General features: G+C 36.9%; 1 protein-coding gene across 3 annotated transcripts in view; it reads left to right on the top strand.

The window, feature by feature from the left end:
- The window catches only part of LOC148835071 (attractin-like protein 1), a 416,291-nt gene that overhangs the window by 124,658 nt on the left and 267,057 nt on the right, over positions 1–24,576 (top strand). For all 3 annotated transcript variants that reach the window (XM_088917388.1, XM_088917389.1, XM_088917390.1), the window contains exons 13-17: positions 1,002–1,120; positions 4,329–4,461; positions 6,536–6,717; positions 11,286–11,511; positions 13,524–13,712. In XM_088917388.1, the coding sequence (XP_088773514.1) occupies positions 1,002–1,120; positions 4,329–4,461; positions 6,536–6,717; positions 11,286–11,511; positions 13,524–13,712 (849 nt within the window). The remainder of the gene's footprint in view (positions 1–1,001; positions 1,121–4,328; positions 4,462–6,535; positions 6,718–11,285; positions 11,512–13,523; positions 13,713–24,576) is intronic.

Consider the following 24,576-nt stretch of genomic DNA (forward strand, 5'->3'; position numbering starts at 1 on the left):
ACTATCTGTAAAGCCATATAGACAGCTGGAGTGCAGTGCAGTTCTGAATGTTGCAGATATTCTTCACCCTCTGTGTGTTAGCATGACATTCGTCATTTTTTCGAAGTAGAAAAATAACACACCTGTGTTAAACCTGAGTGGAGTTATCAACATATGTATAACTACATATTTCTAAACCTGAATTAAAATATTTAAAATGTAACTAGATCTGTGGCTTAAGAATGAACACATTTGTGGCATGCTTGTGCAATACACTTTAGCTGACCATAAGAAATTCTCCAGATGGAGAAAACAATTGTGTAGGATTTTGATTTCAGGAAAAACAATTTAGAAAATCTCTTATGAGTTTTTGGCAAAAAACAGGCATTCTTCATTTTTTCCTCTTTTAGTAAGGGAGCCTGCCACCATCACCAGAGAAAGGTCTTGTTTAGTTATATCTCTCATTATATGATGATTACAGCTCGAAGTCTGTAGTTTCATATGGAATATTATATACTTCTGTCAGGATTTTAGAGCCAAAAAGTAGTTGTAATATGAAAATGTGTAGCTTTTGTGGCTACTGACAGGTTTATTTCTCTCACCTCAGGTGGATTACTAGGTAGAATATGATTTTTTTATTTAATGCATAGAGTCCAATCTAGACCCATCTTAGAACTCGGGTAAAAATACAATACTGTACATTTGAATTCTTTCCCCTTCTATGAATCTTGACATTTAAGAAGAGCACATTGGATTTGTTTGACAGCACAGATAAGAATGGAAATAAATATGTGCATGAAAAGCGATGTAGCCTTGGATCAGGGTGCAATTATGCTCACACTGTACTGATAAGTTGATAACATGCCATATGTTGTCTTCTTTACAGAGAGAGCCTTGTGCCAGCGCCACAGTCTATTCAGCTAGTAACATTAAGGTATACACTTTTTTTCTTTGTCTGAGCCTCTTTTTTTTATCTTTTTTTATCCCCCCTCCTGCCACCCCCACCCCCCCACCTCTTCCAGTTGCTGCAGATGACAGATGTTACCGATATACCGACTGTGCCAGTTGTACTGCAAACACAAACGGATGCCAGTGGTGTGAAGACAAAAAATGCATTTCAGCATCCAGCAACTGCACCATGGTGAGTGTGTGGAGAAGAGCTCTGGGTCCTGAGCCAGGGGAAAGATGCATAATTCATCTGTTAACCAGCAATTAGGCTTCCTGCATGCTGCAGTACTCTTCGCTACGATGAGGCAGGTAGCCAGTGCAGGCTGCAGGAAATCTGCAAGCAATGATTTAGTCACTGACCCTTGCTGAAACTAGTTATTATGGACGGAATAAAGAAGACCTATTAATTTAGTTTCGTCCCTTCCAGTGCCCCCAGGGCTTACTTCAGCTCCAGCATGTGTAATGTTTTTTTTCCTCACCTCACCTCTGAGACTCTCAAAACAAACCATTTCATACTTAGAAAGAGTTTAAACAGTTATTGTGTCCAGCTTGTGCTCATATTTGTTTTAAATGGCTAAATCATCAGCTGTGGAAATGTTACCAGTACTTATCTTCAACAGAAAATGTCCTGTCCTTAATTTACATTCACTGTCAGTCAGTTTTTACTAAATACTGTTTAAATTTGGGAGGGCAGGATTCTTTGTTCCAGTCATGCACTTTGGACATTAATTGAGCATATCTTTCTTTACTGGCATGGGGAATTTTGTTTTTGTAAATTAAAAAAATACAAAAGGGATTTGACCTCTTTTTAGCAGCCAGCTTAAAACTTTCCTGGTTTGTCACCTTTTAAAATAATAGAGAAAAAACAATGAAAACTTATGTTCTGTTATTTAATTCCTACTTATTCTACTGAATGTTAATGTTCCCTGTGTGTTAATTGTAACTCATCAGGTAGGATCTTCTTAAGGTACAGAAAACATTTATTATTTTATTAAAATGATGTGCAGTCCTTGAATTACCCTTAGATCTGTTCAGTCAATTTTAGGAGAACTTAATAGTTTTTCTCCAACTCTACAGTTGTTAGTCTTTCTTTAGCCTTATGCATCAAGTAGGAATTAAAAAAAATCCAGTTTTAATATTTGACTGATTGAGAATTGTGGGGCAGGTTTGTTTATTGCTTGCTCTTAGGATTTTAATTCACCTCACTGGAATTCATTAAGAAACAGAACATGGCAAGCTTTATTTTCTCAGGTACACCCTGATTAAAACTCAAAGTTTAATTAGTATTTTAATTACCTGTTTTGAACACTGTTCCCACTGGATCTTCTGGCAGGTGGTCTGTGCTGAAACCTGCAGGTCTGTGTTTTTATCATGTTTCCCAAAGTCCCATAGAATCACAGTACTGCTGCACTGGGTAAGATGACAGATGCTTTCGACAGGAGAAGAGTGCATATCTCACTAGGAGCAGAGCTGTGGTGTGCTTCTTACAATAGGAATTCCTATCATTATTATCCCCATTATGTACAACAAGATCGAAGCAGTTCCTGGTAGGCCTCAGGGTCTAACACTATGCATTCCATTCAAGCCCTCACTGATGTTTATGATCATATTTGATTAACTAGATGAAGCAAAACTGTTCTGTCTCGGCATGAAAGAAGTTTTTTTAGCTCATGAAACTTGAATAGAGTGTGCTTTGGAAGTCACCACCTTTCAAAGGTTTTGGACTGTGGGTTGAACTTACAGCTCCAACATAGCAGACTTGAGTCTGAACTGTGCCTTCTTCTAGGTTCTCCAGGCAGTGATTTGGAATTGGCTGTGCTCTGCCAAGACTGAGTGACCTTGAATAGGGAGGGTCTACTAAGCTTTCTTTGTCTGCTCAGATACCTGTGATTTTTAGTGCTCTTGGTGAGAGATGCTTCAGTCCTTGCTGTAGCTCCTGGGTGTCTGGTTGTGTACAAAGAGTTGGGAAATCTCCAGAATGCACAGAGCTGGAAGGCTTGGGTAGTTATACAGTATGTTTGATACGCCCTTGCAGATACAATGTCAATTGACACGTCTATATCGGCAGATATTAAAAGCAATGATATTGTTAAATTGTTAATTCTTTTGTTTTTTGTAACATACATCTTAATGTTCATCATTAATAACACACTAATGCAACACTTTTCTGGACACTCCATTCAAAGTGCTTTACAGGTAATGGTGAATCCCTTTCACCACCAACAATGTGCACCACCCACCTGGATGATGCTATGGCAGCCAGTACACTCACCACACATCATAGTTGGGGATTATTAGGAGGCCATGATTGGTAAAGGCCAATGGGAAATTTGGCCAGGACACAGGGGTAACACCCCTTCTCTTTTTGTGAAATGCCCTGGCCATTTTTGTCGCATTTTATGGGATTTTTAACGACCACAGACAGTCAGGACCCCGGCTTTATGTCTCATCCGAAGGACGGCACCTTTTTACAGTAAAGTGTACCCCTACTGGCCCCACTAACACCTCTTCCAGCAGCAACCTTAGTTTTTCCCAGGAGGTCTCCCATCCAGGTGTGACCAGGCTCACACCTGCTGAGCTTCAGTCAGTTGCCAGTTGAGACTTGCAGGTTTGTGATATAGCTGCTGGCAATATCATGTGATGCACTTGGGCACATCAACAGTGCTGTATCCTGGGGTCATCGGGTATTTTAGGTTCCTTCAATATCAGACATCCTTGCCCAGGTGACCCCAGCCTGCATCTACCTGCATCTAGCACTACCTTGAGCTCATGGATCACTTCTCCTTATCCACAGCCATCTTGATGCCACAGCCTCAGTGACAGCTCTGATGGCTGACCATTATGCCCAGTCCATTGTAGGCCCTGTTCAGGGATTTCTCGTGGATCCCCTGCAACCTCCTTCAATTGACAGGCATCTTCCCTTCCAGCACTTCAAACAACACTGCTGCACCAGGTCTTCATACTTAGCCCTCTTCCTCTCATTGAGCTCCTTCATTCTCTCTTCTAAACAGCTCTGAAAAAAATATAAACTTTATGTCCGTTTAACTAAATTCTAAATTGACATAATTTGGATCAAAAACCCAGAAGACTGTGTAGTCCTCCAGGATCTGTGGTTGACAGCTCTGTTGTACAGAATGGCCTATGGCGATAGCATCTGACCCCATTTAGTGTACTTATTTACAGTAGTGTTGTAGAAAAAGAAAACATTATGAGCATAAGAGATGGGGTGGGGGGGGGGGGAGTGGATTATCTTTCTTCAAGAAAGAAGAGATTATTGGATCAGTAAACGGCTATTGCTGTAGTATATGTCCTCTTCTCCATTGAAATCTTCCTTATTTTCAGATGAATGACACATGTAATGTTATACAACTTAATCGGACTTTTCTGCTGATATATTGCAGTCTGTGAAAAATTACACAAAGTGCCACGTCAGGAATGAGCAGATCTGCAGCAAGCTGGCAAACTGCAAGAGCTGCTCTTTAAATCTCAACTGCCAATGGGACCAGCAGCAGCAGGAATGTCACGCTCTTCCTGGTAAGGGGACTGTGCTAAATCAGCATAGCTGACAAGTTTTCACACAACGTCTACTCTATGTTCAGGTTCTACCCCGATTTACCTAATTGTTCACCCTTTCTGTAATTTGTGCAAGTTAAAATATTTTTTATACTATAATATACTCTTTACTGTAATCTTGAAGATCTCTGTTCTTAGAGGTAGCAATTTCTTGTACTGCAGTTATTGTAATGTGAAATGACCAGTTCACTTAAAGGAACAAGTTTCCATGGACCGTTATTATATGAATAATATAATTACAACAAATTATAAAATATCGACTTTGAATAGATGTGTAAAATAATAAGGGTGCCTAATCCTAAACATAAGGTAGAACGGTATACACAAATTAAATACAAAAAAAATAAATGTACCAGAAACAAAAAAGATAAACTTATTTGGAATTTCTTTACTGCAGTAATCTGATTTCAGTTAGTTTTCAATGTAATGGATTTTTAATAGCCATACTGGATGTTTTCTTTTTGTGTTTAGCCGTCCAAGAATTTGATTTGTAAAATATAACTTAGTATTTTGTCAAGCTCAGCAAAACGTTACAGTAAAATCCAAATCCATACATATCTGTCGTGAAGTGCCTTCTGTGTAAGTGTGTGCTGTGTGTTCTGCATTTGCACATTCTGACCAGGTTTAGGTGGTGTTTTTTCCCTGAGTGCTCCTCTTCTGTTGGATGGAAATTTTATGCGAGTGAAAATGAGAGTACAATGGAAATGATATATTAATGTTCTTAACCACTTTCATCAGCCATGTTTATTAAACTACAAGTTTTGGATTTGGTATAGTATATCATTTTCACCTACTTTAGTTGTAAATAATTACACACAGATGGCTCGCCTTCATTTGGCGCTTTTAAGACCCACAACTTTTAGACTCTTGTGAAAATAATATGTAGTTTCACATTAAATACATGTAGAAATCCCTCTGCAGCTGAAAAAAGAACACATACCACATCACCGCCTGCAAATTTGTGTATATAATTATACATAGCATAAAAACTGTTCCATAACATTTGGGGTGAAAATTAAGAACTGTTTTGTACATTTTGGATCACTTTCCTTGGTTATAAATATAAATGGTCCTGGAAAATACAACTGTCATCTTTTTAGTCCAGAAGGGAGTCTAATTACATATGTTTCCCTAATCTCTCAAAACTTTTGTATGCCTTATTTGATTATAGATGATTGGAGAGTGTAATTGTTTTTTTTCTTAAATTCTGGGCTTTATTACATGTGAGCACAAGGCTAGTTGGCCAACCACGTTGGCAACCAAATTAAATAAAGTATTTTTTAAAATGGGCCCACAGTTGAGTGTTTTTACTATTTCTGTAGGATCTGTCAAGAGAGGAACTTACAGCGAGCCCATCCTAACTGGATGTAAATCAAACTGCACAAACATTTTTAACACGGGATGAAAAAAGAAAACAAGCTATCCCACAAAATTATTTGGCCAATAAGGCCTAGTATTAAGTGTTAGTATTAATTTAATTTTGTTTTTATTTAGTCCTATCTTTTAAAACAGCACTACACTGTATCAAGAATGATACCAAGGCTGAATGACTGGTAATCAGTCACCCAGTTGCAGCGCAGCTTTCAGTAGTGCTCTCAGGACCTTATTATCAGTATATTTGAAAATCAGCTAGTAATATGCTGTGTTTTAACATTAATGTTGAATGACATTTGTTTAACCATGGCCAACATTTACATACTTCATTTTAGATTAATTATGAAAGTATTCATTATATATATGCCAATTTATTGATCAAAAGCATTAATTCAAGTTTCTGATATTTTAATTTTGCTCAGTAACTTGTCTGTCCAGTATGTTTAGGTCCCCATCTCCCCCCACCTCCTCATAATACCAATGCAAATCCTGTTTTAGATTCACTGACATGTTTACCTAGAACCTAACCTTGTGTGCAATCAGAGGACTTACTGTAGCATATGGACTGTAAGTTGGTATAAAAACTCTGTTGGCCATCATTCCTTTTGATGCCCGCTGTGTAAAAAGGACGGTGACTCACACAACATCTTCCTGGTTTTAGCTCATCTCTGCGGAGATGGGTGGAACCATGTTGGGGAGGCCTGTCTGCGCATTAACTCCAGCCGTGAAAGCTACGAGAACGCCAAGCACTACTGCAAGAACCTCAGCGGGAATCTGGCCTCGCTGACCACCGCCAAGGAGGTGGACTTTGTTCTGGATGAGCTGCAGAAATACACTGTTCAGGTAAAGGTGGAATTCAGGGTGGTCCTTGGCCTTATCAGACAAGGAGAGCTGCCTGGTCCTCATATTTCCTTCAGTTCAGTTAATTTGTCATATGCACAAGTGTAATGAAATGCTTTTTTACATGTATGCTCCAATACAAAGACGTTAAGAAATACAACATCAAAACATAAACACAGAACAGCAGCAGCAGGAACAACAGCAACAACAACAAGTTAAATGACATAAACTTTAAAAACGCAAGTCAGCACAAGCAGTGTGAGAAGTTCAGGGAAGCTTACAGGAAGAAACTGTCTCTGAATCTGGTGTTTCGTACCTTTATGCTCCTATAACGCTTACCAGAGGGAAGGGTTGAGAATGATGGTGTCTTGTCATCTACTGTAGTTAACTATAGGTAAATTTGAGACCATTTTCAATATTGTCTGGGTCCGTATAATGTCTTGAAAGAAAATAATAGAATTATTAAAGTGATAATTAGTTAAAAATTAATTGAACTGGTGCATTATAAAAACTGTTCTCCAAAGCTTGCATAGATGCGTTGTTTGATTATTAATTGTTTAGTATTTAGTAGGTATATAGTATCACAAATTAGTAATAAAGGGGGTTTTATTCACACAAAGTGTTCAGTAACCCTTGCATACATTATGCAGGATAATGAAGCATTCAGTGTTTTGGAAAATGTTATTTTCATTTGTTGTCCTTAGGAATCATACCACTGTAACTGAATTTGGTATATTATCAAAATATCACAATGATTGATATTAAGGGCTTTGATGTGACACATAGGCAAACAGGTTAAAATGGCATGAATAAAAGGGACAGATGGTAAAATGCACCTAACTTTTCAAATGTTTTAGATTCTGGTCTTCACAATAGTTTGACTGTTTGATCCAAATACTACAGTAAATTAGTCCATCAGGGTGTTCAATCTCAGAAGATAATGATCTCAGTCACATTTCCATACAGCGCAAAAAGGTTCAGTTTTAAATTTAATATACATAATGAATACTTTGTCCAAAGATCAATGAAAGGTTAGTCCTGATATGTCTGGATAAGATGTCACAATATTGTATATCTTTGTTTTGCAATAATTCTGTTTTATTACAGGGATTTAAGTAAATTGTTCCTATGTAATCATCAAAGGAATTCTGCCAGTATAGAAGTTCATGTTGTATACATTTATTTCCAATTGAAAAGCTGTCTAGCTCTTTGGGACTCGGACTGGGCATAGATATTTGCTTTTTCCTGGATACCATAGTTTCTTTAACCTAATACACTCTAAATCCATTCTTGCTGAAGTTTTATATCTTGTTTAGATTTCTTGCTGAGTAAGGTGGATGTAGGAATAAACGCATCTGACCAGTTTTCGGTGTGGAATAACAGATCTAAAATCATCCAAGATATTTAATCCTTCAAGTTCATTTGTCATTGCCATCCACAAATTTTATTTTTTCTTGTTTGTTGAGTCAATTGCATTTTTGTATAATTCTTTCTTCCAAGCAAAACAAACCAAATATTGAATTCTAAAATAAAAGCAAACCAAATATTGAATTGTGAAATAATATACAGTCAGTAACTTTTTGGGCTGGGAATGGGGATGACTTTAAAAGGTCCTATCTAGCAGTAAGAGACTTCAGAGACTGCTTTAAATCATGCACCAAAATTATATTATATGAATAAAAACATTACTACTTCTTTGCGCGTCAGCATTTTGTGTATTTTTGGGGGCCCTACCCTCCTAAATCCAATTTGTTATGGGTATCGGTCAAGAAGGATCTGGCAAACCCTGACTTTAAAACTTTAATTTTAAAGAGTAAGACATGTAGGCGAAACAGCTCTTAAATGCCTGTATTTGGGATGTAGTTTTCCTAAGATTTGTTAAATATAGTTGATATGTAGAATGCTATGGATATATATTGTGTGTACACAAAATTAGTTTCTGTAACGAACCGATGCTCCTATCATGAGTGTCATACAGTTTTGATCCCCTCATTTACTAAAATCTTGCCTTTTTCTCTGGAAACAACGGAAATCAGGTCTAATTCAAATGACTCTTTGTATTATATATTTATTATGTATTGAAGTACCATACATAATATACTGTACTTGGCATTTCCATTCTTGAAATTCTTAGTTGCATTTGCAGTTGTGACACTAAAATTTGGATCTATAATTCTCCAGTCAAAAGCCATAGAAGTCTCTGTTAAAGATCTGCTGAACTAAAGTCACAAATTGAAGTGCATATATTTTATTTACTTTTGATGCTTAATACTTTTAAGACATACTGCTTCTAAGAGTATTTACTTTAACTCCAGTGCCAGACTACTTTGGGATATAATGCCTTAAGTGGTAATGAAATAATAATTGCGGAATAATGTGAAGATTTAACATAGAATATCATTGCGAAGTACTCTGGCCTTCTGGCTTGTTTAGCCAGACAGAATTTCTACTCTGGTCCCATCTGCCTGTCTTCTTCGATTTACTCTTTGTAAGCCACTGTGAATGCACTATCATCTCCTGCCACATGGGCTTAAAGAAATTACGCTTGATCTCCCAGTGCCTGTCTTTTCATCTGAAATTCTAATCATGAGAATTTCAGGGGGTGAGATTTCCTTTTAAATGAACCGTGTGTGCTGCACAGGCGAGGGCTGGCGAGTTCAGACGTGTCAGACACCACGGCTGCAAATTGTGATACAGGGTTTAAAACCAAAAATGCAATGCTTGGATTGAGTAAGAAATGGTTTGAAGAGGAAATAGGGGGGGAAAAAGTTTTAGCTGCTTGCTGTTTTAGCCTCTGGCTCACAGCGTGAGTCTACGTGGCATTTGGATTTTAATTCAAGAGTCTCTCTGAATTAAATAGTGAAGCAGAGACTGCACATAGACATCTATGCTTAGTCAGAATAGGCCCTGAGTTGGTGCTTTGTTTATAATCAGATTTTCTCAGTATATGTGGTAAACCATCAGGCTTAAACATTACAGCCGTACTTGTTGTAACAGTATTCCATAGCAACAAGACAGGTGTCAAGTGATAACTACCAATAATGTAGGTGTCAGAGGATAAAAAAAACAGTTATTATGAGAGCCCATTATCATGACGTACTGATGTAATATTGTTTGCACATTGTATAGCTGTGATGAATTAACAACATCTTCACATACCATTCTACTGGAGCCTGGTGAAGAAAAATTGTTTTAAGGATATGTTTTAATTAAGCTACTGGTGAACATGTAGCAGGCATAGTTTCTCTTAAGCCTGATCAAGCATGTATGCAATCTCATGTTACATTGTGGCAACCAAAATGAAGTTCACACATCTTCTGTAATGCTGGATTTAATTTGGGGGAAAATAACACAAATGCAAGATAATTGAAACAAGGTAAACATACAGTAAGAGTGCCAATGAAGATCGGCTACAAAAGATGTGTTTAGTTATGCATTTTCTTTCAGGATCTTATTCTGCTTGAATAAAATTAGTTACCTGATTTTCCCATTTGTCTAGATTATCTGTACTGCTCCTATAATGGGAGTGGAAACTACTGTACTGTAAATAAAAGGACGAAACTTAAAGAGTGGGTATTTTTTTAGTATGACTCTGAAACATGCTAAAATTAACTCACCTACCGTAAAATTTGAATCCTGTACTTTTGAGTAATCACTTGTGGTATCTTCAGTGGAGTTCACAAATTCAAAAATGTGCTATTGTTTGTCCCAAGCGTGTTCCATTGTACATAGTGGGTTTCTTCACAGTGGTGTCAAGAGTTGCCCAGTTCAGGTCGTGGAAGGGGTCACAGAGCCACCTGCTGCTCTTATGATGTCAATTAACCCACTATTGGCTTAATTGGTCTAATTAAAAAAAACTTAGGTGCTGGAAGAAACCTTCAAAACCTGCAGGTACTCCAACCCGCCTGGTCCAGAATCGGACACTATAGACCATAAACTGTTCTTCTTTGCGTTGTCAAAAAGAAGGTCATTTTAGATATGTAGTTGTGTGGCATGATCCAAGCATGATCCAAGCCTGCAGAAATGCTGCTGTTAATTTTGAATCTGTGCTTTCAGGCTTTAACATTATATCAGTAGTTGCCCATTCTGTTCGTTCTGTGTGGATTTGTTCTTGTGCTCATGTTCTGAGAAAAAGACTGCAGCTGTAATCGGTTTGTATCTGCTGTCCGTGGTGCAGATCTTTTCTTTGCTCTGTTTTTTAATGAGATTTTTTATTGGCATTTTGAAATTTAAGTTTGAAATGCAACAGAATGTAAACTGGGATTTTTAATCCATCCTTTTTTAAATTAATTTTTAAAACTTATTTTTAATTGTAGGAAAAGCAAATAATAGGTTCTATATAAGATTAGGATATGCATTTAATTGCAATCTAATGCATAATTTAAAGTGGGGGAAAAATAAGCTAATTATTTTAAGCAAAGGTTATTTCTCTCAAAAGAGCATTAATTTTATTTTAATTTTTTTTCCCTGTGAGTATTCAATGTGATACCTCCCTGGGCCAGTTGCTTAGAAACATTAAAAAAGAAGGTTTATGTGGTAATGAGTTTTCTTTGTGATTTTGTTTCCCACAGAAAATATCTCCCTGGGTGGGGCTGCGAAAAATCAACATTTCGTACTGGGGCTGGGAAGACATGTCTCCCTTCACAAACACCACCCTACAGTGGCTACCTGGAGAGCCCAATGACTCCGGCTTCTGTGCCTTTTTGGAGCGGGCAGAAGCCGAGGTAGTAGGGCTGAAGGCCAATCCTTGCACTGCCATGGCCATGGCTGATGGCCTGATCTGTGAAAAGCCAGTTGGTGAGATTTTAACTTTGTTTCCTTCTTTCCTCGTCACATTACTGTATGTGTATGAATTGCTTTGGTTTGGTTCAGAGAGCTAATATAAATGTAAAAAAAAAATCAGGTTGACTATTTGCTCGCTGCCTCAAAATTTATTTTCTTTTTTTAACCAAGTGTTCCAGATGAAAAGGAGAAAGTGAGGCGTGTTTTGACTGTGCAGTCAGTCTTTTTTATTATGGAGAATCAGTGATCCATTGTCTTTCTGACATGTAAAATAAAAGACACATGCCATGCTCAACTTTGGTTTTTCATTTTAGTTGTATTTTTTCTGTTTTTTTTCATTCTCTCTCCAATTCTGTTTTTGTCAGTCTGTTACAAACAGTTTATGACTTTTCAGTTTCCTTCCTTCTCTGTCACAGATTAAATCATGAATAGGATTCTGGGTAATTAGAGTGGGAGGAGGGAGGGGCTGTGACAGAAAGGACTTTGAACTATGTATTTTAAGAGATTCAGTTTATAAAGAAGCTCCTTTAAAAGTTATTTTTTTTCTGATTGTGAGTGGTGTGCTTTGTACAGTATGTTAGATCATGGCTTAGAGTTTAAATGCTGTTTTTACATATTTGAGACAAGCCTTGCAATACAAGGAGGTACTGAAAATGGCCTTTTCTAAGTAGCCATGTTCCTTTTTAAGAAAATTGAAGTAGTTATATTGCAGAAATCCAATGCATTAAAGAAGTTAAAGCCATAGTGGTATTTAAGGAAATTAGAATAGTTGTATTGCAAAAAATCACAACCTATAAGAAATTAAGCTTCAAATTTAAAGTTTTGGATGCCTTCCCACCATCAATGTAGTGTGTACATGCAAAATAATACAATATGTTCATAACCTCTCTTCTCTTATATATCCATTGATATTTCACATTTTCTGTTAGTCTACTAAAACATTTTTTGTCCAGGCTCAGCTCTTAGATTTGCTGGGTGTATCCTTCTTATAACATCATTATGATGTATATTATATTTCTAATTAACAGTTAAGTGTCTGTAATGCAAACTTCAATCATTAATAATCTGTTATCAGGCTAGTGATCACACTGTTTTTACTTTGTTTCTTTGTCCTCTTATGAAATCTATTAAAAGAATATAAACGCAGAAAAAAACTGAGAGTAATTAGCCTTTTCAGACTCTGGGTGTCTTGAAACTATAAGTGCATTGTCAGTCTTAAAATATAGCCATTAACTGTGCTGGAGCTTCTTTACAGAATTTTTTTCCTTGATTGCCAAATGTTATAGCCTCAGAGAGCAAATGTTTGGATTTTCAACTGGAAATTGTTGGGTTAAAACATTTTGTAGATAAACTTTTTCAAATTGGAGTACATGGGTTCTGGTTGACTCTGGCTTTTGGAAGAATTATAAGTATATACATTTTATATAAGTAGAATTCTATATGCAGAGCCTATTCTATTATGCTCTAGGGGGCAGAAAGGTACTGTACTAAAGTAACAACACTTCATCTGCCTAGATTTCAGTTTAAATTTCAGAGTGCTGGAAGTTCACATAACCTCATGAAACCAAGTTTAGGGCTTCTTTATTATATCTGCTCCAGTTGTATTTAGGTCATGGCATTTTCTAGGGCTAAATTATTTCCCAAGTTGCTTTACGTCTGTCTTGCATTACCCTTTAAACAAATGTACCTTCTAATTTGCACTTGATAGCCAACCCCCGTGCACTGTCCTTTACGGTGGAGAGATTAGTGGAAGCTATGAGCTTGAGAGTTTATAGGTCTGATGTTTAAGTTTAATAGCTATCTTTAATTTCCCCAGCATTAATTAAATTTTAATTGGCCCCTGTTGTGAGTCCACTCTGTCAAATTTGAATAGGATATAGTTTTTGGCTTTACCTACCTGCTGTGCCTGACATGGGCTGGTTGCTTCTCAGCTGTAATGCTGAGTTCTTGCTCTCATGATACATCACTGTTGAGGTTTCTTAGGCCTACAAGTTGTTTTTTTTAATTAATATTTTTTCCATCTGCAGTCAGCCCTAATCAGAATGCCAGGCCCTGCAAGACGCCCTGCTCTCTCCGCACCTCCTGTGCCAACTGTACGAGCCAGGCCATGGAGTGCATGTGGTGTGGCAGCACCAAGCGCTGCGTGGACTCCAACGCCTACGTCATCTCTTTCCCATATGGACAGTGCCTGGAGTGGCAGACCGGGGACTGTGTGTGTAAGTGTAACGTCCTGTAACACCGGACTGTCTTTTTTGCTTTCTTCTCTGCGCTGTGGTGTTAATATTCATTTAGCAGTTACTGAGACTTGGTCATGTAGACATTTTTAGTGTTTCCCCCACCTTCTTCTTTCTTTTTTTATTTTTTTCGTCAGTTGTTATAGTGCTCTTTTCTTCCAAGGAGTAGGTACTATAAAACATGAACAGCCCTAGTTCCAGTGCAGGCAGACAGTCACTTTGGTGCCAGGAGTGTATCCTGGAATGGAGCTGTGATGTGCTCCAGACGTTTCATCCTATTGATACACCAAACATTGAAACCAGCCTTCAGGTCATTGAACTAAGGGCTACCTAAAACTACAGCTCTCGTGGTTGTTGGTTAGATGAAGCACACTAAACCCAACCGATTATTAATAAACCTCACTAGATGGTTAATGTTGGGTTTGTATGCACATGAATTACAACATGAAAAATTATAAAATACAAGATGGAGATCGATAGGAGGTAAATCAAAGGAGCCACATGAACACCCCTATTTCCTGGCAGATAACATGGTTTAATCCCAGCAAAACAAAAGAGTACAGCACCCCCTGTAAATCAATCAGTTTTAGAATAGATAGAAAAGAGAAACTTCCTGTGTTACTGAGTATTTGTAAACGTGTTCAACAAAAGAACTTGTGAAGTAGAGGAGTGCATTGAGGACACTGACATGAAACTAATACAGCTGCTTCAATAACATACACAGCTGGAAACAAATGTGATGGACCAAGAAGGGAGATTGAGATTGCAGAACCTCAGGATATGAGGAGTACCTTAAGATCGAGGAGACCCGATGATGACACTTGTCGCCAAACATAATGAAACATAGCTTGATCTTCCCTGAGGTTTAGACCTACAGACTGAAAGGGTTCAGTGATGCTGGAGCCCTAAATCCATTGATGTCTGGTCTAGACTGCATACTGCAGTGATAAAATGTCTAAAAATACGCAAAGAAGAAATTCTGGTAATAACTTGAAAGAAGGTTTATTTGGACTATCTTTATGGACTGAGGTCCTATAGAAATGCATGGAATGGAAGGAAGAAAGTCAAAATGAATTTCCAAATGCACCTTTTGGTGACATTTAGGGTTCTATTTGAATCCTAGTTGCCACTGGAAATATCTGTTGTCAGAGCATTTATTAAATGTGTTCAGCACTCTCAAGTAACCCATAACAATGATAGACACAATGAAACAATGTGTGGCAGATGGCAGGAGGCCACAGAATGGACAAAGTCAAATGACCACTACAGATAATATTAATTACTTAATGTTAATTAGTTAATGTTCTGTTCCAGAAATGTGATTCATGTTCAAATGTTGTTGGGGGCTAATAGTGCTTAACAATCTATAATGGAGATATTTCACAAGATGCTGGTGAGAGTTTTCCTATACAACTTTTAATATTTCTCATATTGCACTTCAGGACATTTCTTTTAATGGTGTGTTAAAGTGGGTGGTTCCTTCAGCATAGATGCACTACTAAGAACAGTTATGTGTAATTGGTTGCATGTTTATATGTTTGTGCACAAAGATATATAAAATCTCTTTCTGAATGCTTTAGTTACAGTAGGTAGTTATAATCATTGAATTTCCTTTAACAGCAGAGTTTGACATCCTTCTTAAGGACCTTCACAATTCTAAGATATTAGTAAATCAGTGACTAGAAATAGAGATATAAAATTGATAAGTGCTAAGGAGGATTAGTGCTTTGGACAAAAAGGGTTGGGGTGCTTTTGGAGCCTCTTTGAATTTCTTACAGCATATTAATAATTTGTGTTACTATGGGATTTTGTTTTACATTGTATCATTTTTGGATTGACACAAGGTGATAGGCAATGACTGAGTGCTACACAGAAGAAAATGGTTAAACAACAGATATCAACTTGTGTTTTTGTTACATGATGTGGAATGACTTCTTAAGATGTCAAAGTACAGTCCTTTAATGTGAAGGGTTTACACGATCCTTTAAAAAAGACAATTCTTAAAGGTTACCAGAGAAAGGGCATATGTGTTCTCCTACAAAACCCATTTCTCTGACTGTGAACTTTATAGCCCGATGTGTGAGATGTCAGAAAACATTGTGCTGGATAATGAGGGTGGTAACTCTCACTGTTACTATTTTAAGACCTCATGCTATTGACCCTGAATACTTTTTAACAAGAGAACTAATAATGTAGTTTTATCCTAAAGATAGAGTGTGGGGCACATCAGTTGCTTCTATATGCATCTTTGGAAAGTGTTAGTTCTGATATCACTTGAAACGGTAAGAGTGCTTGTATAAAGAGGTGATTTGAATCTCAACTTGAATTTACAATTGAATGCCTCTAAAGAGAATTCAGAAAACTCTTAATTCAATATGTTGATAGATCAGTGGGCAAGGTGGCTCTTTGGACTTTTTATGTTTTGGGGAGAGACTAGGCGGAACTGTACTTTTCATGTACTTTTTATTGTGATAGAATAGGTAGGTCTAAGATAAAAGAATGTGAGATCAAAATAATTGAATGGCAGTGTACCAGTTTGATCTTGGCTTTAAAATACAGCTCTACAGAGGATGAACTACAGTATTTTAACCTACATGTTCTAAAAATAAATCACACAGGAAATTAAACTTTTTAGAAGGTGTATGGTACTTAGGGAAGCATGATGGCGCAGTGGGTTCAATTCTGGACCTAGGGTGCTATTTGCATGGAGTTTGTATGCTCTCCCCATGTCTGTGTGGGTTTCCTCCAGGTGATCAACTTTGCCTTCTCAGTTCTAAGAAATACTGGAAGGTAACTGGCTTCTGAGAGAATCGGCCCTGGTGTGTATACGTGTCTCTGTTTGCGTGTGCCCTGCAGTGGACTGGTGTGCCGTCCAGGATGTATCCTGCCTTGTGCCTGTTGCTTTCTTGGACAGTCTCTGACCCTCCCAGACCTTGAATTGGATGAAGTTGTTAGAAAATGGATGGATGGATAAGCAACATGTATTTCCTGTAGTACTGTGGGATACAGCTAAAACTAATGTGGATAAATCCTGTAGGAGAAAATAAAGGTGCAAACGTATTGTATTATGGTCTGAATTAAAACCTGAACAAAAACAGAAAGGAACATTTTCCAGCTGGTAGGGAGATGTCATTAATTAAACAAAAATTTAATGAACCTGGATCCACACAAAAATATTAGCTAATTGGTCAGATTTGTAAAATGCAAGGTCCAAAAACAATGAGAGATGTGCTACAATTTGGATTTCTACCAGACTTATATGTTATGAAACTCTATATGCACATCCTGGGACACACAATATACAAGATACGGTTTGCCTAAATTTGCTTAATTGCTTAAAATGGTAATTTATGAATGAAGGAAGAAGGGTCAAATCTAATAAATCTTTTAGGGCTGACACCTTCACCCACAAATATCATATAATGTTTGAAGAATAAAAAAAAACTGAATTCTGTCTTTCACCTTCACCTGCGTTTGGGAGAGAGAGAACTTTGGGGGGTGATTTTATCTCTGTAATTTCTAAGGAAGGAAAATAAATGCAGATCTTTTCCAGTTTCTTCTGTGTGCACTGTGAGATCTATGCAGTAATTATTGGCAAGAAACTGGGGAGAGAGTTTTCATGATCTACATCAAAGAGGTTTGATCTTATCCAGCAATCAATAACTCTTGAAAACGTAGTGGTCCACTTACCAAAGGCTTTATAAAGCTGTTTCATCTACATTATAACCCCATAACCTTCAGAACCAAGGATCAAATGCCAAGGTGGAACTTTCTTCTAAAATGTTTTATCAAGCCTGCTGTACCTGTTTCAAACCCTGCCTGCAGAGGTCTCCCCTGGATAGTTTAATGACTGGAATCAAGTCATTTCAAGGTTTCAAAAGGCAAAAACTGGAGAGACACATTTAATATGCTTCAGCTATGTAAGTGAAGTTGTAGACTGACAAAGCCCTGTCTTGAAACCTGGTATCGTACTGTTCATTTCTGACCTAATTTTATTCATTGCTGCTCAACAATGAAAAAACAGGGAGATCTTAACTATACAGTAGCAATCATGGAGCTAGATAACTTATCTTGAGAATAAGGATTGCAATTTAGAATTATTGATATTTAATAAAGTATTAGTAAAGTGACACAGCCCGACCATTATTACACCCGTTTAACAGCTGTTAAATTTTGTTAAATTATTAACATTACCTAAAGTGTCAGTGATCAACGGTGTAAATGAAAGCTGACTGAGAAAAAAAATCTAATATTATAATTTCTGATGAACATATGTGCAAATATGGGAGATATCCACTTTGAGATAGTGAAGAGTGGACATAATACTACTTCAGTATTTGTGGTGGTCAGTTAGCTTTTACGAGAAATGTCTTGCTGGGGACCCTACAGCGTGTGAACAGTAGACTGATATTGTAAACAAAAGTTTAAGTAATGGTAAAATTAACCTTTTCTCTCAGATTGCAATCAGAAAAACATGAGATCTAGGCCTTCTTAGATTAGTTTTATATCTATTTCTAGGTCTTAACTTTATACCATAAAAAAACAGAAAATGTGTTTTATGATTTTTTCCTCTCTGATGTGCTGGCATAATGCAATAGTTACTGCTTTATCATTTAAAAAAGGAAGAGGGTTATTTATTGGCATTCTATATAATGTTATATGTAAATTTCCAGAAAACGTTAAATGTAAATGTGCAGAAAACGTTGGTTGGATAATGTCTTGCTTGAAAAAAAAAGGAAGTTGTGATTTTAATAGCATTTTTCTAATTCTTCAGACCCTTTGGTTTTATTTGTGAACTGCCTTCTTGAGTTCACACCACAAATGTTCTATTGGATTGAGGTCTGAAGACTTTCTTGGCCTTTCCAAGAATGTTTGTTTAATTATGTTGATTATGTTTAATTATGTTGTTGATATGGATTTATGCTTTGGATTATTGTCATGCCGGGATGTCCATTTTTGGCCAAGCTTGAGCTTCTAGGAAGAGGAACTTCCGGTACAGTAGATGTTTGAACTACATTTCCTGGTTCTTCCCGGAGTTTGCGATTTCCCTTATCTTAGCCAAGGCTTCTGCACCCATAGAGGCAAAAAAGTCCAACATGAGCATCAGCTTGTTTATATCAGATATCTCAATTTTAATTTCATCTGACCAGACATGCAGGCAGAGCATATCAGCCGGTGTTAAAGTGCCAGTGACATTCATGTAAATCTACTGAGGACCATGCCAGCATTTGTGTGGTTTTCTGTGTCAGACATGTTCTTAGACTGTTTGCCTGACATTAAAAATATTTGGCTGTCTTCTGGATTGTGATAGGTTGATTAGTTTGTATGTGACCATTAAATAATTCATAGTAATATTTTTATTAACTCACAATCCATATTTATCCATATATACAGTAATAATTGGACAAAATAAAATAGAAAATAAATCTAAATACTCAATCCTTCCTCCTTTGCTACATATAGGTTGAACTAGTGTCTACATCTGATGTCTATGATATTTTTTATGGATTTATCCATATTAGAGCTTACTCTGGAATGCCCTTTCACATCTATTGCTCTTTTTGATGATCTCCTTACCTGTTGTGACTTTGACCAAGTGTGCTTTGGATGTAATGAATATTTTTCCCAAAGTGACTGTTTTCATTTTGGTTTTTAATTTTTGGAGTTTGCGCTCAGAGAAAACAAATGTCATTATGTACACTTCTTAAACTTTATCTCTGCTTCTCAGGTTGCATAAACTACAGTGTATTTTCAAGTTTTTTTTTGCGCTTTGTTATAGAAGATACAGTTCTGAGTCTGACAAGCAACGATAGCATTTTGGCCTGTGCACACTGTGTCTTGGACTCTAAGATGTAATAATTTGGTTGTTTTCCATGGAGTTGTTTCACACCAGGAAGTTGTAGCTTGTGGCTCATAGGCAACCTACAGTACCTTTTAGCTCACAAAGCTAGCAGCATTTTGCTCAATTCTGTGCCACCCTTGAGATCTCACTGCGGGCTAATAATGCTGTCAGGGTTCAAGTCAGTACTCTTTGTACTCGCTCAACCTGAACATAACATCTGTGCACCTTTATTGTATTGATGTTGGGGGGAAAAAATATAATTTCTTATTTTGGTTTTGTCTGTAAACTGCATACTCATTGTACCTTTTCAGATAAATTTTTATTTGTTCCTGAGCCAGAAGCCGGGGGGGGGGGGGGGGGATTGGAGAAATAAATCACATTTGTCTGTATCCACAGGATGTTATTTATCTCGAAAGGCTCTTGAGAGGTCGGTGACTCCAATCTTTGTTGCCTTTGAAAGTATGTCCACTTAAACAATTTGATTTTGCTCAAATTCCATTGGATGGGCCTTAGTGATTGAAGGTCACAATGTTTTAAAAGTAATTAGAACAATGTTTCATTCTGCATCCTTAGTACAGTAGTTGGTTTCAGGCTGCTTATTGATTTTTTTAAAGTGCTGTTAAGTTCTTCAACTTCTTGTTTTTTTAATTTTCTGAAATAAAGTTTTGAAAGCACTTGTGTTTTGCAAACTGGTTTTAGATCATGTAAGACACCGTAATAGGTGATTTGTTTTCTGCGTAATGCCTTCCTCCCAGATTAAACCTCTCTCAGGTGAATATAATTGCTAGGTCTATAAATGGAGATTACATCTCTCATTGAGCAGTTTTTTCAGCTTATGTATTTTAACAGAAACAAGTGATTTTTGTTTAGTCGTCATTCAGAGACCTGCATGGAGAACATTTCTTAGCATATCAAAGAAGTAAATCCTAAATGGAAAGTTCAAATGCATGGCAGTGTTCTTTCAGAAGGTCTGTTTTTTTTTGTATCCTGGTAACTCGCACATGCGTACCATATTTGCAGTGATAAGCATGTGACATTAGTAGAGACAAGCTATTTTTATATAGAGTGTGAGGTATTATGAGAGGAAATATAGTATACTGTAGCTAATGCACAGTGAATACACAAATGCCAGCTAGTGTTATTAATCCAAGATCCTTTCAAAAGGTCTCTTCATTCTTGGTATGGCAGAGATAGTAATACTTAACTTTTTTTACCTGCTATATATTCGGAGCACACAATACCTCTTCACCCCCAGTTATTAATCTTGCACTGCAAAACCGATTAACCTGTTTAAGGACATTTCATATAATGAGAGGCTGTAGAAACCGTAATGGCTCTGTTTTTTGCCTTTTGCATTCCTTGTTCCTTCCAACATACACACAGGGAACAGATGTGTGCTTGTGATTTTCCACATGCAAAATTGTAGCTGGTGAACAATCCCTGCGTCACCAGTTTTCGTCACAGTGCAGCAATACCATAGCTCAGTGAAAGCAACAGGATGTGATGTTGCAATGTGAATGGAATTCAGGGTCCTGTTGTCCAACATCTCTACACTCTGGTCCTCGGTACTTTTTCACATTTTGAAAAACATTCTAAAATGATAAGTCTGATAATAGCATCTTGTCTAAGTAAGGCTTCTTAATCTCGCACTCCTCTCTACTGCTAAAGTGAGTAATGAAATAAAATTGTTTTTTTGCTGTGTTTTTTGTACAATAGATTGTGTGCTTTAAGAATTTGGGGAAAAAATGTTTTTTCCAGTCTGTTTTCTATACATTTTCCCCCTATGTATTACAGTTACTGAATATGTGCTTAGTTATATTAGAATTGACTTTTTACCGTAGCATATGTTGTTAGAACAAAAGTTTAATTCGAAAAATCCTCCAGCTGGAAGCCATATCACCACAGCAAACTTTTTAATCTTTAAGCGATATTTTATCTTAAATCTGAATAGATCCACTTTAAAGGTTGTACAAAGCAAAACTGTCTCTATCCAAATAGGTTTTCATATCACAGTAACATTAACTCTCCTCCAAATAAGATACTTCCCTGCTAGTTTTACTAATTTTTGTCCTGCAACTATAAGCAAATAATGACTTCCCTATTGGATGTAAATTTGTCTCATTATAGCTAATTGCAATAAATTGGTACAAAACAGTGCACTATGTATCTTATAATATACACTATGTATTTTATAGGGGATACCTTTTGATGTACACAGAAAACAATAATCCATTAACACCCCATTTGCTTACATAATTTGTTGTTCTCTTTCCTGTGTGTTTTACTTACAAATACAGAATCATTTTGTTAATCTGTAATCTACAGATGTCACAGATTTGCAGTGTTTTAAAGTGCACCCTCTTGTTCCAGTTTGTTCCTGTTGTCTGCATTCCTTTATAATTTCCTGCTACTTTGTTTGTCTGTTTTTTTTAAATTGCAGCAGTGCTACAGTATATATTGTGCTTGAGCTTCAGAACAGACTTTGATGCCTCTGCCAGCGTTTTTATGTCCTCCTTAATGCATTTGGTTCTCTGAAGCTTTCGTTTAAAAACATAGCTAATGGCCATCCATTCCACACACTTAAATAACACAAAATTGACTGGTGCACTCTAAGATGGGTAAATTATTGCTGTTTTTCAGTCTTTTTGTCCCTTTGTTGCTTTGTTTGTATGGAATATATCTGAACTTTATTTACTCTGCAGTGTAATGGTTTCCATGGTTACTGAGAGCTTTGCTGATGTGAGTCGGTTATATTAAATTTTGCTTTGAGTACAGGAGAAACAACCAGTGCATACGACTTTAAAGAAACTTCTAGTCTTAGTTTGCCCTTTTCACAGCTGTCTCTGCATAGAGTTCGTGGTTCCCAGTTACACTGGCTTGAGATTTTGCATTTTTTCTAGATTTATTTCTCAGTTTTTAAATTTCATATCACCTGTTTTTCTTCCAAAAAGGCTTTATGCCAAAACAGATCTCTATGAGGTTAATTCATAATATTCTAGTATTAATCTTTGTGATTGTCTCTTAAAGAGAGCTTTAACTGAGCCATAGTGAGAAAAGAACCATTATTACTTTTACAGATGTACCCTTCTAAAATAGGGTTGTTTCAAAGATCAGTTTTTCCCACGTCATGATTTAAATAAAATATAATTCAGTGAATATTATCTAGTTTCTAGCTCATATTGAGTATTCATTAAAGGATGAAGTGTTGTTGATTTGGCTTAGAATAGAATAGGCCACTTCTGTAAAAAGCAGAAAATTGGACTCTTGGCCAAAAGGAAACATTCGTCATTTATTAACTGGAAAGACTCCATTTTCTGACAGCTGACGAGGGCATTGCTCATTTAGTTCTGCCAAGAATCTGATCAGATCACCATCCATCTGCCTTGCACACATCAAAGTGTTAAGCAGCATTAACCTTAATGACACCTGCATATGTTCACAAAGTCATTACGTTTCTTCTAAAAGCCTGAGGTTGGCTGTGGGCAATGTTTAAATGCTGTAGTGCAATAAATCACTACAACAAAACTTTTCTCTGTAAACATGAAAGTCTTCCTGGATATTTTTTTTTATTTCAATATTCAGTTTTTTTTCTTGCTAGTGCTGCCTGACTGAAGAGAAAAGACTGCAATAAGCAGAAGTCACAGCCTATTTATTTGGGGTCCTCTCTGGACCCTTTCTTCTCACATGCAGCACATAGATTAATCAGGTTTGAGTTGGGGCATCACATAAAGAATTTGTTTACACTAACATATGCACAACAGGTTTCACATGTGCAGCCCCACCTGGATGATGCGACGGCAGCCATAGTGCGCCAGAACGCTCACCACACATCAGCTATTAGTGGGGAGGAGAACAGAGTGATGAAGCCAGTTCATAGATGGGGATTATTAGGAGGCCATGATTGGTAAAGGCTAATGGGAAATTTGGCCAGGACACCGGGGTTACGTCCCTACTCTTTTCGAGAAACGCCATGGGATTTTTAATGACCACAGAGAGTCAGGACCTCGGCTTTTACGTCTCATCCCAAGTACGGCGCCTTTTTACAGTATAGTGTCCCCGTCACTATACTGGGGCATTAGGACCCACATGGACTGCAGGGTGAGAACCCCCTGCTGGCCCCACTAACACCTAGTTTTTTCCCAGGAGGTCTCCCATCCAGGTACTGACCAAGCTCAGGGAAAGAATACATTTTCTATTATTCTAATGTGTTAGGCAAATAAATTTGAAAGCTCAGCAAAGAATCCCCTGAAACATTTTTAAAATGTTAGAGGTTGCAGTTATGTTACAATAGCATTGCTTGTTTTTTTGATAAAATACAATTGATGTAACAAGTCAGTACATTATAAATGGAAGTACCTCTATTGTTTGCACTTGATTTTGGATAATTGTTAAAAACTGTAAGAATAAATAGTTTTACTTTTAGTTATCTAGGTGGAAAGTATATTACAGTGATCTGTAGTGCACATGTGATTACTGTGTAGTTTTGTGCTTTTGGCTCTGTATTGAAAATACCTGCTTCTTCTATTTCTTGCTTAGCAACTGTAGTTTCTGAGCTGAACCTTTGAAAATCTGTTGGTTGATTTCAATCCTAAATCTCAAGTTGAAATCTAAAAGAAATTATTTGAAAGATGTTGGGTCACAGCTGTCTTTGAAGGTTGGTATGCTGGACAAGACGTATAAAAAATCATCCATACAAACAGATGCAAGCTGCGGTTTCCAAAAACCAAAGTAGTAAATAAACTGCACTGATTTCATATTTTCTTGGTGTCCCCTGTCTTATGGTCGGATAGTTGAAATGTCTATATCAGAGAAGGATATTTTTTTTTTAGGAAAAAAATTATATTACAGTTGAAAAGAAATTATGCATTCATGAGAAATATGGTTATAATGGCAGGTTATGCCCCTATAAATCTAGTAAATGCTAAAGGAAAACATATGAAGTTTATGCAAGCCTGTGGAAACTGAAACTGAGAATACACATTTCTTAGATGGATATACATAGTC

This window comes from Atractosteus spatula, chromosome 5, assembly GCF_055471065.1.
Source record: "Atractosteus spatula isolate fAtrSpa1 chromosome 5, fAtrSpa1.hap1, whole genome shotgun sequence".
NCBI classification, from domain to species: domain Eukaryota; kingdom Metazoa; phylum Chordata; class Actinopteri; order Semionotiformes; family Lepisosteidae; genus Atractosteus; species Atractosteus spatula.